Source organism: Pyrus communis, chromosome 10 (assembly GCF_041283825.1).
Source record: "Pyrus communis isolate YQ-2024b chromosome 10, ASM4128382v1, whole genome shotgun sequence".
NCBI classification, from domain to species: Eukaryota; Viridiplantae; Streptophyta; class Magnoliopsida; order Rosales; family Rosaceae; genus Pyrus; species Pyrus communis.
In genome coordinates this window covers 26,555,887-26,569,775 of record NC_142574.1, presented here as the reverse complement: position 1 = coordinate 26,569,775, position 13,889 = coordinate 26,555,887, and the positions used below count along the sequence as shown (strand labels likewise).

The 13,889-nt window shown below is 38.8% G+C and overlaps 3 protein-coding genes across 3 annotated transcripts; 1 reads left to right on the top strand and 2 right to left on the bottom strand.

The window, feature by feature from the left end:
• The first annotated feature begins 728 nt into the window (after positions 1 to 728).
• Positions 729 to 3,050, top strand: LOC137729382 (glycine cleavage system H protein 2, mitochondrial). Its single transcript, XM_068468328.2, has 3 exons — positions 729 to 888; positions 1,781 to 2,040; positions 2,632 to 3,050. The coding sequence occupies exons 1-3, from the start codon at positions 810 to 812 to the stop codon at positions 2,755 to 2,757; spliced, it is 465 nt and encodes a 154-aa protein (XP_068324429.1). The 5' UTR covers positions 729 to 809; the 3' UTR covers positions 2,758 to 3,050.
• Positions 3,051 to 7,128: 4,078 nt separating this feature from the next.
• Positions 7,129 to 8,538, bottom strand: LOC137727745 (F-box protein At2g26160-like). The gene has a single exon (XM_088677105.1). It carries the CDS (start codon positions 8,497 to 8,499, stop codon positions 7,228 to 7,230), a length of 1,272 nt encoding a protein of 423 aa, XP_088533231.1. The 5' UTR covers positions 8,500 to 8,538; the 3' UTR covers positions 7,129 to 7,227.
• Positions 8,539 to 9,247: 709 nt separating this feature from the next.
• LOC137728477 (uncharacterized) lies at positions 9,248 to 9,681 on the bottom strand. Its single transcript, XM_068467254.2, has one exon. The coding sequence runs from the start codon at positions 9,602 to 9,604 to the stop codon at positions 9,347 to 9,349; it is 258 nt and encodes an 85-aa protein (XP_068323355.2). The 5' UTR covers positions 9,605 to 9,681; the 3' UTR covers positions 9,248 to 9,346.
• Positions 9,682 to 13,889: the final 4,208 nt, after the last annotated feature.

Here is a 13,889-nt window from a genome sequence, read left to right as displayed (position 1 = left end):
ATAGGCTGTCAAATTTAAATTTTATGTTCAAAATTTGACATCTTCTTTAAAGATGCTCTAAGGTATGCTCATGGCTAAATTGCTCAAGCTCCATATCTTCTCTATGCGATTGAGGGTAACTGCAAAAGAGAAGCTAGCATGCCCGAATAATTGTTACGTTATTAGATTGTCAGTTCAACCACTCAACCAACTTGGATGTCTATTACTCTGTTCTCCACCTGCGCTTTGAGTATCGCTCGAGAGTATGACAAACATTTCATGTGTATGAGTAATGAAATTTCCAATCTCACAACACAAATATTTCGACCGTAACAAGAAACGGAAGCGATTTTCGCACTCCATCCGCTTTAGTCACAAGAAAAGGAGAAACAAAAATGTCGCGAGTGGCCATACTTTCAATAAAATGATAATAAAATAATTTCCACTTGTGTTAAAAAAGCCATGGTTTTACAGAATTTCCATGCAACCGCTGATATCCAATATAAAAATTAATTAATAATAATCCGACACTATCACTTACTCTGCCACAGTGACACTCACCAACTTCGACCTATTAGGTTTTTTGATGAATTGACACACCATCTCATATCTCCATTTATTTTTCTATTTTTCCGGAAATGTATTCTCAAATACTCGTTTCTATATATTTTAATTTATTTCCAAACGTATCATAATTCAACAAAAAAAATAAAAAATAATTAGAGAAAGTGGAAAGAAATAAAAAAGCACACCCACCAACCCACGATATATAAAAAAGGAGTGAAGGTTTTATAATAAAAGAGAAAGAGTTTTTCTGTTGGATTTCACAAATGGCTTCAAGGTTGCTGTGGGCTTCAAGGGCTGCTTCCTACCTCAGAATCCAAACCACCCATAGAGGGTTTGCTTCTGGTAAGCTAACAAAAACCCCACAGACTTCCCACTTTCCTTGGATCATTTTTTCATTTTTTCCGATTGGCTTTATTGTTTCTGCAATGATCTTTGAGAAAGATGAATGCTTTTGAACATGGGTTGCTTGTATTTTCTTGATTAATGCTGGGATTATTGAGGATTTGGTATTTTGTATCATGGTTTTGGTGTTGGTGATGATGTGGATCTCTGTTATGTGTTTGTTGAAATGCCTGATCTATGACTGTTGCAGCAAAAGATTTGATTTTTCCTGATGGGTTGCGTGTGTTTTTGCCAAATGGTTTGATTTGATATAGGTTGTGGATTTAATCTTCAAGAGGTTAATGGGTTTGTGCGTCTTTTCCGTCTTTTGATGTTAGTGAGGTATAATATCTGTGCATTGTGATTCAACAGTTGTTTTGATTGATTAGAATTGGTTTCAGCTGTGAAGTGCTGTGAAATTGTGAATGGTGTTTGACTGGTACGTATTCGGGAATTTCATTTCGTTCGTTTGAGTTACAAGTTCGTGTCTAGATAAATATATCGTTTCTGTATTACTTTGAATGAGCAAAAAGTTTATTGAGGAGGTAAAGGATCTCTCTTTCTGTCTCTTGTTGCAACTTTGCTTGTAAAAAGCAATTAAAACACTCTTGAAGTGGGTTTTCACGACCAAAAAAGCAGTATTTTTGTTCTGTTTTTGCCTAATGACCTGATGAGTTATCGTGTTCATTTGGACCTAATGCTAGTTCTACATTGTTATGTGTCGAAGCTCAGAAAGAAGTGTTAGTAATGTGTTGATAGATGGAATTGTAATTAGATTCATGTTTGGATTTGCAACGGGTAAATTTCCGTAGCTTTGTGGTGGTTTCAGCTTTTATTTTTCTGTTTACTGCAGTTGTGAAGGATTTCAAGTATGCCGATTCTCATGAGTGGGTTAAGGTTGATGGAAACTCTGCAACTGTTGGAATAACCGATCATGCTCAAGATCATTTAGGTGATGTTGTGTATGTTGAGTTGCCAGAAGTGGGGGCTTCTGTGAAGCAGGGTGAAGGCTTTGGAGCAGTCGAAAGTGTCAAAGCAACCAGTGATGTTTACTCTCCCGTGTCAGGGAAAGTGGTTGAAGTCAATGAAGAGCTTAGCAACTCCCCTGGTTTGGTAGGTACCCTTATCCTATATTAGTTCTAGAGTCGGTATGGTGATGCCCAGGTTGCATTTGTGTGCAATTTTTACTACTTTTTTTGTCGTTCTTATTAGTATTTTGCTACGTTGTAATTTGGGTAAGTTCTTATATCTAAAGTAGAAATATGATTAAGAATTAACATTTTGAATATTGTTGATGCCCCATATTTAAATGAGAAGTCATGAAAGAAGGACTTCTTTGTAATCTCTTGAAAGGTTAAAGTAAACAAAGTTAATTCTAAATGACTATTTCGGTTATAAGCTCATCTATTTTCCGATGCTGGACACAAACACAATCAACACTTGGATAAACATTAGAAGACACTTGCAACTAATAGGTTTATTGGTGTTAGTTTAAAGTTACTGGCCATTTGAGAAATTTTTAATCATCTCTTCAACTTTTATCCCCAACCATTAAAAGTCTTCGTCTTTGAAAGTGATGCTTTTGTTAAACTATGTATGCGCTACGAACATCACTTCATTATAGACACATCAGAAAAGATTCCTCACCAGTCACCCCCTAGTGTCTTCCCTGTGTTAATGTTTGATTCACTTTTTGAGAACTAGGTCAACGCAAGCCCATACGAGGAAGGATGGATAATGAAAGTTGAGATCAGCGATAGTGGTGAACTGAATAAGTTGTTGGACTCAGAAAAGTACACCAAGTTTTGTGAAGAAGAAGATGCACATTGATTGATCCTGGCCAATGGCAGCAGGCGGTTCTCACGGATGGGTTGCTTCTGCACAGAATGTTACAGGGGTAGTCAAAACTGCAAATTCACCTTTCTACTTTAATGCTGTGTTTTTACTCCGCTTTGCTTCCGCATGAGTAATCAATTTTAGTGGGATTATTGTTTCGATCTGGATAATGAATTGTAAGTTTTGTCGTTCTCCTATTCGGTCTGTCCATTGATGTTGTAGCAGATCTGGAATTTTGTGAAATGTTCTTTATTGAGAATGAAGTGCAACAAATTGAAGAGGAATAATTTCAAATTTTGGGAAGTCAATTGCGATGTGGATGGTTTTTTCGGGGTTAAGCTTCAAATGAGATGATAGATTCAGTAAACGAATTGTTTTATGAATCTGAGTCGCATCTTTTCATACAATGGTGGGCAAAATCCAGATTGATGGTGGAATGTTCGCCTTTGGACGATTGATGCAGTACTGATGTGTTTCCGTTCTTTTATTTTCCAAGTTGAAGACACCCATGTGAAGGGGCCCTTGCGGTCCTTCATTGAGAGGACCTTCCCAGTCATTAACGACGAAGTATATGCAATTCGGCCGACACCATAGGAAGTCAGGGTAATCGGAAAACAAAGCTTCATTTCCAGTACTTTCAATCTCCTCCGCTTGTTCGGGTCTATTCCCGTGAGCACATTCCAGCCTGAAAACCTTGAAGCTATGAGTCAGCCTACCAAACCGAAAATCAAATCGATCAGACTTCCTAATGAGCAATAGATCTCCACTGGACGATTCGACAAGGTGTTCTCCTCCTTGTGGAGCATGTTTTACAACTAGGGTTGCGTCGGGTTTAGCAGTCGAGCCACTGCCGGCATTAATCGAGAAAACCTGACCGTCATAGTTAACAACCGGAAACCGGCCTTTATAGTAAATTGAATCACAAAATCCGATCGCAGTACGTATGACTATGTGACTCCAACCGTCATCCCCCGACTTAAAATGGGCTACATTGCGTCTAGCATGATCAAAGACTACCAGAACTTCATAATCATTTGGAAACAAAGAACGGTCAGCAGACAATAAAACTCTGGTAATGTAGTAATCACATTCAAAAGTTTCCGCCTGCGGTGGGACTTCCGTGACTGGTGGAAGGCGAATGGTACGTCCGGTGAAGGGGTTTAAGAGCGTTATTGCCAAATTGTCATCCGCAAAAGCCAGTCAACCATGGGAAGAACCGCAACACTTCTTTTAAGGCACAAACAACTCAAAGTTGTAAGGCTTACCTTGCGTGACACTGTACAAGCCACGCCTTTCGCCTCTGTTGTTTTTGGTAGGAATCATGAGCATGGGAAGCTGGTTGTGGCGATATTTGACGCGCTGCTGCTTGTGATGCAAAGCTACTGATTCCCAATGCTTGCAGACCGCGCTAAACCGGATATAGTTAGAGATTGGTATCAAATTTTCTAGGATCGAATCCAGAACGTGGCTCGGGAGCCATGCCCAGCCTAAAGTCGAGGGCCTCGATGCGTTTTCCAGAGTGGTAGACATGACTTTTTTAGGCATGGATTTCAATCATTGACTACTTATGAGGTATGTGTTGTGCCTTGGCTGATTATCTTCACCAACATACAAACCCCTGGTTGAATAGTTTAAAATACAAGAAATAAAGACACCGAGAAATTTACGAGGTTCGGCAAAAACCTGCCTACGTCCTCGGAGAGATATTGCTCTTCACTATGAGAAAAACAGTACAAGTTACACATGAGTTAAATCAACATAACCCAATCTCATATCCCTTGTACACCCTCTCACAGAATTTTCCCAAGAGCCTCACTCTACCCCAAGAGTTCTTTCACAAGAGATTTTTCACTCTAGCTCTCTAGATTTTTTCTCACCCGTGCCCCCCTTGTTTTGCCAAATGCTCTCACCATCTCTTTTTATGCTTTTCTTCATCCTAGCCAAATAATTATGGCTTTGAAAAAGCCACAAAACAAGGAGCAAATTAAGCCACAAAATAAGCCACAAAACAAGCCACAAAACAAGGAAACATAATCCTCATCATGATGTTCCCTCATCAATTTTGTTTTGTTTCCTAGCCTAATTTGGCCACTATCCAACAATCTCCACCTTGGCCAAATTGTACCAAAGTCCATTGGCCTTACGTACCAGCATGCACACTCTGAATCAACCTCGTTGGTCCTGTTCCGATTCAGTCACTGCCAATGCATGTGCAGCTGCTGCAAGCAAAAAAAACATTTAGCTTCAGACAGGATCTCGACACATCCTCGTCTCCTCTAGTAGGTTTTCCTCCTCTTCATTGTCTGCAACTTGGAAACTTGTCAGTGCACCCATTTCCAGCAACACCCGTCGAGCCAGACAAACATTCCTCACACTTCTCATTCTTCAGGACCATCTCATCACCTGTGAATCTCATAGCTCCACCTGCTGCAAAACCCCTGCAACACTTGAGATTATACATCACCAGGAGATGTGTTGCTTCGAGTACCTAGAGGGCATACTCGAAGTCTTCCGCCACAAAATTGCTGCTACCTGGACCAAGATCATCCTTTCTTTTTCTCAAAGGACAATTTATCTTTTTATGCCCGAATTCTTTGCAGTCATAGCATTGTGGTCCCTTGCCTTTGGAGCTTGATTTGAACCTGCTGTCTCTCTCAAATCCTCCTCCCAATTTTCTTCCATGATTCCAACCTTGAACATCTAAAGCAGTCTCGTGCCCACCATCAACAATGGTCTTCCTCTTTTGTGTATCATAAGACACCAAAGAAGCCTGCACCTGCTCCAAACTTACTGTATCTTTTCCATGCAATAAGGTTGTCACAAGATTCTCATACGAATCTGGAAGTGAGGTAAGAAGTAAGAGGGCTTTATCTTCTTCCTCAACCTTAACATCAACTTTCCTCAATTGATCCAAGTATCCATTGAACACATTCATGTGGTCCATGAGATTCCCGCCTTCATCCATCTTCAGCTTGTACAGCTTCCTCTTCAGATGTAACTTGTTGGTCAAACTCTTAGCAACATAGAGTTTTTCCAACTTCTCCCACAGTGCAGGCGCATAATCTTCATCCATAACATTGTTGATAATGTTATCAGCTATGCAGTGTCGAATCGTGCTAACACAACGCGACTCCAGCTCCTCCCACTGGTCATCTGTCATTTCTTTAGGCTTCCCATCTTTTCCCTTCAAAGCTCTAACCAAGCCTTGTTGAGTCAAGACATCCTTTACTCTCATCTGCCAGAGAGTAAAACTGCCCTTCCCATTAAACTTCTCAACTGAAAACGACATGTTTGTAGTCATCATGGTGAATAATAAATCTGAACCTTCAATGAACCAAAGCTTCCAACAAAGCTCTGATACCAATTGTTGTGCCTTGGCTGATTATCTTCACCAACATACAAACCCCTGGTTGAATAGTTTAAAATACAAGAAATAAAGACACCGAGAAATTTACGAGGTTCGGCAAAAATCTGCCTACGTCCTCGGAGAGATATTGCTCTTCACTATGAGAAAAACAGTACAAGTTACACATGAGTTAAATCGACATAACCCAATCCCATATCCCTTGTACACCCTCTCACAGAATTTTCCCAAGAGCCTCACTCTACCCCAAGAGTTCTTTCACAAGAGATTTTTCACTCTAGCTCTCTAGATTTTTTCTCACCCGTGCCCCCCTTGTTTTGCCAAATGCTCTCACCATCTCTTTTTATGCTTTTCTTCATCCTAGCCAAATAATTATGGCTTTGAAAAAGCCACAAAACAAGGAGCAAATTAAGCCACAAAATAAGCCACAAAACAAGCCACAAAACAAGGAAACATAATCCTCATCATGATGTTCCCTCATCAATTTTGTTTTGTTTCCTAGCCTAATTTGGCCACTATCCAACAGTATGAGGGGAGGAGGCTATTCTTAGTAGCCTATGGATTCCTTAGGTTATGACTTTTTATCCTTGTATGGTTCAATATGGGCACAACATTCTGTCGAGAATGAATCCCAAATTGATGGGAGAGTGACCTTCATGGGCTTATAAATAAGTTGGGCTACTCCTCGTGAGGCTATCGCCTTAAACCTCAAGGCTTTCGCTTAGGCGGGGCTATCTATGAAACGCCTTGGCTTCTCCTTCGCCTTTTAAAACATTGCTTCGGACACTTGGGAATGCTCGTTATGTTTGATATCGGTTAAGGTTTTCCCCTTAAACTTGCTATTGTGAATTCTCCTACTTTTCTTCGCAGTACTATGTTTTAAGTACCACATACTTTTTGGTCATCAATTTTTTTCTGTAGTTTTAAGTGTTCGTACTTCATACTACTATTACTATCTTCAAAGGTATGCACATTGGAAGCTCGACGTCCTGATTCCGACATTTGAGGCTTACATTTACGATTGCAAACAAATGAAAGCACAGCTTCAAATTATTACATCAAATGGAAGAGGCAATAAAGAAAAAAATGGAACTGTATTTTCACACCATGGTGGGCAAAATCCAAATTGCTGGCGGCATGTGTTTCTGTGAACGATCCAAGCAGTAATGCCTTCCCATGCTTTTGTTTTCTATGTCGAAGACACCCATGTCTTGAGGCCCTTTAGGTTTATGACAAGCAACATCAACGCAATCATCGGTGAAGTATATGGAATTTGGCCGACACCCTTGAAAGTCCGAGGCAGAGACACACATCGATTGATTTGTACCCAAAAACAAAGCATCGTTTCCGATACTCTCAACCTCAACCCATTGGGGTCTATCCTCATAAGAAGAGAACAGCTTAAAAACCTTGAAGCTCAGAGTCTCCGTGAAACGATCATAACCATTTACTTGTTCAAACTCTAGTTTTTCAAACTTGAAAAACTTGAAGCTCAAAGACTTCACAAAGCGCTTACAATAAGTCAATCTCTGGAACTTCCTAATCAGCAATAGATCTCCCCGGGACGATTGCGCTAGGTATGTTTTGTTATCAGTGCCAGGAGACATCGGTACAACAACGCTTGCATGGGGTTTACCAGTTTGGTCACTACTAACATTAATCGAAAAAACACTGCCATCCAAACTAACAGCTAGAAACTGACCTTTATAATAAATTACATCATCGAATCCGATCACTTGATCGATGCAAGTCCAAGCTTCATCCCCTGACTTAATATGTGCTATTCGTTTTCCATAACCATCATAGATGACCACAGCTTCATAATCATTTGGAAACAACGAAGGGTTAGCAGATAATACAACCTTGTTAATGTAGTAATCACATCTAAAAAAAGCCCTTGCTCTAGACGCGGATGCGGGGACGGGAGGAAGGCTAATGGTACACCCGGTAAAAGGGTTTAAGAGGGTTACTACCAAATTGTCATCGACACAAGCCAACCAACCGTGGGAAGAACCGCAGCACCTCTTACTATAAGGCACATGCAACTCAAAGCCGTAAGTCTTACCTCGTGTGACGCTATACAGGGAACGCCCTTTGTTGCAGCTGTCCTTAGTCGGAACCATCAGCATTGGAAGCTGGTTGGGCCGTGATTTGACGAGGCGATGCTGCTTGTGATGTAACGCAGCTGATTTCCAATGCTTGCAAACTGCAGTAAACCGGATATAGTCAGAGATGGGTATCAACTTTTCTAGTATCAAACCCAGAACGTCGGCCGGAAGCCATGCCCAGCCTGCGACTGAGGTCGACGCTTCTTCCATAGTGCTGCAGTATTTAGGGCTGGATTGGAACTCCATCTCATTGATAAGGTACATCTAGGAATCAAAGGAGGCTTGTCATTGGTGAGTTGTCCTCCTCCGTTACGGCAAAACCGATGAAAAAAATATGATTCATTTTCCTTGTATATCTGTTCAGTGCGGCCATGTTTAATTTAAAATCTTTTTCCTTGAATATATTATATGGTTCAAGATGGACATAATTTAATTCATTATTTAAGAAGGATCCAAAAATATAATGTAATTTATAATTTAAGAAGGTTCCAAAAGTAACAAGCTAGCTGGATTGTAATGGATAAACTACTATTTTTGAGGTATTTTGAAGGAAGAAGTGAAAAAAAAAAAAGTACGGCAACTTGAGGTAGGATAATCCTCCCTAAAATGGTAGGATTAGAAGAGAGAAGTTTCTTTCATGTCTATCCGTTCCTAATCTCCTCAAAATGAAAAATCCTCCTCCTCTATATCTTCAATATACCTTGAACTTAGCTAGAGGGCTATCAATTCCAATCGATCATAGACACCAAATGACGCAAGTACTCTCTTCGGGCCTCCTTGGCTAAAATTTTAGAAAGCTCGAAAAGTAACAAACCTTATTTTTAACATCATAAATTGTTTATATACAATGCAGAGAATTAGAAAATAGCATCATAAAACTGATCCTGTCTTAAGTTTTTAGCTAAAATCTATCTCTAGTCTTGACCAATGGGGCAGCAGCAGGCACTTGTCATGAATGGGTAGTCGATTTCTTTTGTACACAAGGGAGAATTATGTAACATGGGAAAAGAAGTCAAAGAGTGCAAAATTTCCCTCTCTACTTTTATTCGATTTTTCAACATGTAAGGTTTTACATGGATTCACAAATGAATTTAACAAAATAGAGCTTTTATTAGAAGATATGAGGATTCAAATGTCCAGGGATGGAGTTGTTGCTTTGCTCAGCCTGCTTTAGATGCATTGTCAAGGCATAGTTGTTCACCTCTAGTGTTCTACACTGCTCCTGATATTGGGACACAAGCTGCTTCACATGCTGGAATTCCCGGTTCCTCTCTGCGTATTCTTTCAAACGTTCGTGCTGGATAGCCACAGCCCGTTTCAGGATAGTATTCTCCCGCACCAGTCCTTCAATATGTTGTTTCATCATCATATTTTCCTTTTCGAAACTTTCGGCTACCTCAGCACCAGCGCGTGCACTGATTGACTTTTCTAAATCCTGTAGAAATTTAGCAGCACGAGACCTAGCATCATCCACGCTAATGGCACTCATCATTTCCCTTATAAACAATTCAACCCATTCCGCACCATCTGCAGGCAAGTTGCTTGGATTATCCATAGTGGCTGCAGCTTCATCATTAGCCAATACACCGTTAACTATAGTATCAGCTGGTTGTTCAAGATCAACAGATACGGAAGTCTCCTCCCCGGATCCTAGGCAAAGCTCATGCAGCCTCTTGATGGCCGCATCAATATCGTCACCACATTCTTCCAATGCCCTCTCGAGAACGTGAGGGTCCATGTGAGAGAAAAAGAGTGCGAAGCTGATCGAGAATATATGGATCAAAGAAGCGACTGGAAGTAGTAGTAGAAGACGAACAGCGAAGCCTCTTTGTGAGGGCTGGCGACGGAGGATGCCTCTCTGTGAGGGGCGGCTATTGATCCTCGAAGAAGGACCTCTTTCTTCCACACACCGCAGACAAATATCCTTCAGTCTACCTCTTAATTGCAGACGAATCAACCAGACCACCGGTTTTGAATCCGATGATTTTATAGATAAACCAGGGTTAGGGGTTTTATGGATTAAGGGGGGTTTGGTGCAAAGTAAAGGGTTTTTGTCTTTGGGGTTAGGGTTTCGCGTTTGGTGCTTTATTATTTGGTTTGGCCTGTGATTATTGTTCTTTGTTGGTCCTGAGTAGGAAGTATTTATATGGGTCAATTGGAATCCTAGTAAGGCTAGAAGATTGTAACCTTTTCATGTTTGAATTATTACGTAGTCTTTCCTTGCAGGAAACGGATAGAGGTCTGAAACCCTAGATCAAGAACGGGTATACGTAACTTCTAAAGGCAATTGGGGTATTCCCTTTTACGATGAAACGTGACAACCAAAAAAAAAAAGACTTATCATATTAACACCCCACAAATTATTGAATAAACCCCACATTTGCTTTTCCCGTAGATTAACACGCAAACAGTAAATTTAATTTACTGCAGATAGTGTGGTGAAAACTTGATCACGGGCTACACGGTTGGGTTAATTGACCTTATAAGTATCCAACCTCACAACTTTGACTTCATCTTTCATAGCCCTAAATCTCTCCATAACGTAAGGCAAGTAAGAATTCATGACCTTTTCCTTGTGTCGCAAGTCAAACACAATCCCAAAATATTGCTTTTTCGATCCGGAACATTGTAATTTGAAGAAGAAGTTGAATTGTACTTGAAATTCTTGGAATTCAGCCGGATCCCTTTGGACATGTCATCGAACTCTTGGTTGTTCAAATACTGGAGGGTGATATTAGTCTTTTTCCGAGCTTGCGCAATTTTTGAGAAGCCGAGCTGAAGGTCTGATCTTGTCTTTCAAGTACAGATCTAACGCATTGTAGACTTTGTTACATCCAGTGATAAGCAAAGTTTGAAGAATCCGTCAAGGAACGAAACAAGAATTCGTATCATGGGCAGTAAGAAGTACTCCATGGCTTAGGACCAAACTGTTGGAAAAAATAGGGTCTAATTGCTATATTAAATCACATGAATATCAAGAAATAATTCATGTAATTATATATCAAAGTAACGCATGCACATGAGTAACCAATGTTAAATAAACATGACATAATGAATTAGAAAAACCTAGAAATACGGTCGAGGCAAGTATTAGACACTTTGTCCTTAAGACAAGTTTACGTCCCACTACGGTGCTCATGGTTGATCGGCGCATGTCTCTCAAGATACAACGACCACGTCCTTGTAATAGTAGCACTCCAAATCACAAGGCTCCACGAACCACGATTGTGTTCAAAACTCTCTCATATAGACTCAATGAGACTCTCTAATATTTAGTACACTCTATGTATGATTATGTAAAACAATGAAAAGTTATTTTGTGATTATAGGGGGCTTCCCTATTTATAAAATGGGAGATACCTCTTTGGAAAACATGTGAATATTCATGAAGAGTTAAAAGTTGCAACTCTAATTTCCATTCAATTAATAAATTTAATATAATAATATTATTATTAAATTTTCCAACACAAATAAGAATCAGATAAGCAACCATATTGGAAGGACAAGCTGGAGGTACCTTTCTCATATAATCCATATTAACAAAATCTGCAAACTTTTGGAAACTAATCCCAGAAATAAACCTCAATTATTATCAATTAAACCTTCTGAAGAACATAAAGGGAAAATTATGATTTAGGAAACCTAATTTAGAAATTATCATAAAAGGAAGAGTTAACTGAGTGATTGAGTCTTGCTAATCAACTGAAAGAAGAACATAAGTCAATAAGTCCTCTAATAGTCAATGGGGAGTTTGAAGTCTTGGTCAATGAATAAGTTCTACCCAATACTATTAGGAAAAAAATCACTATGGTGCCGCTTGTGTATGAGACGTGACTTTTATTTTTCGTTTTTCATTTTTTGAAAGGGCTTCTTGATTAGGTGTAACTTCGGTTTTTTAATTTTATAAAGTATCATGATGAATCGTTGAGATTTCTTTAAAAATAAAAATAAAATAATTTATTATAATGAAAGATTTTCATTTTTGTTAAGCAAAAATTGACAGGTAGTCTATTATGTCTTGTTAAACCCACTTGAATGATTCAAAATTGACTAGTGCCCATTTGGAATTATTTTAAGGAGAGCCAAAATCACACTTGACGAAAATGTGCTTCTCCGTAAAGTCACTTGAAAATTAATTCATGCAATTTTATAAAGAAATACTTTTTCGCTCCGACTCATTGTCAAAATTAGTCCAAGGTGCATGTAATGGGCCCAACCCGACCCATATTATCATGCCAATATGTCGATCTAGAACCATTCCTATTAGCATTGCATAAGCCTATGGTTAGCTTACCTGCGACCTAATCCTAATTAGGCAACTTAATTATTATCAGAATACGGACGGCCATAAAGATAATCATCCTTATTGGAAGAAAAAAATCTTTGTATTATTATAGTCGAATTTTCGCAGTTTTGAATCCTACAATGATCTCTCACAAATTCCCCTAAAATTGAAAAAAATGATAATTATAATATAATGATGGTTGCTTAAAGTCCAAGCCAAGTATGTCTTCCACCTCATAAAACAAGGAGTGCAGCCTTCAAATATACGCACACGACATAGCAACATAGCTTGAAAGATGAACAAGTCCACTAAGGCCTTCCACAGTAGGTTGGAAAAAGTGAATGTGATACCCGATATATTGAGGTCATATATAAATCACACTGAGTCGGAAAATTCGAGTGGGGCCATCATACTTTGCTCCATAACTATTGCAATATTCTCCTCGTAGTCTTAGCATACATGTTCAACTTGAGGAGAATGTTGAGATTTTTCAACGGGTTCTTCTTCATTGGAGCCCTTTTGATCCTTCTTGGAAGTAGAGTTTTCCAATCGGCTTGATGACAGATTAAACCTCATCAGAGTTGATGATCCTGGTCATAGCAGTCTTGTAGTATCCCTAGGAACAAACTCATGAGTGTGATATCAACATCTTAAACTCACACTGGTGTAGTAGAAGTGTAATGTGTATAAAACTCAGGTCAGTTGATTCTTATATATAGATATCACGCTCATTCAAACTACCGTGGAAGACTTAACAACATCTTGTAAGTCAAACTGCTAAGATAAATATGTAACAAATTTAATATGTAGCAATATCATGCGTACCACTAACTAAGATGTATAGATATAATAATATATATGGTCGTAGGTTAATCATGTGTTCATGCTATCTACTCAAACTCAAGTGATTGCTACTAAAATGTACTTCAAAGCAAAATGATTTTCATATCTATTATCTCTTACCAAAGGGTATAAATTCATTTATTTTCTATTTTTTTTTATATATTGAGGCATTTTCACATGTTGTCGTATTCTTACCTATGATGTAATAATTTTAAAGAACTTATTTTATTTTTGTAACAAGTTATTTAACCAAAATTTAATCAAAATCAAGCTAGATTTAACCAAAACTTAATCAAAATCAAGCTAGATTTAACCAAAACTTAATCCAAATACAAATTTGACACAAAAATTTCATTTATAAAAGCGACATTGGAAAATTGAGAATTTGCCAAAGTAATGCAAGCGATAAATACTTTTAATTACTTGAGCTGCAAACCTCGTACAAAAATGTCACGACTTTAAAATCACGTCATTGTCACCCTCACATTGAGAAACAGTAAATTGGGATGTTATTGCCAAGAACAAA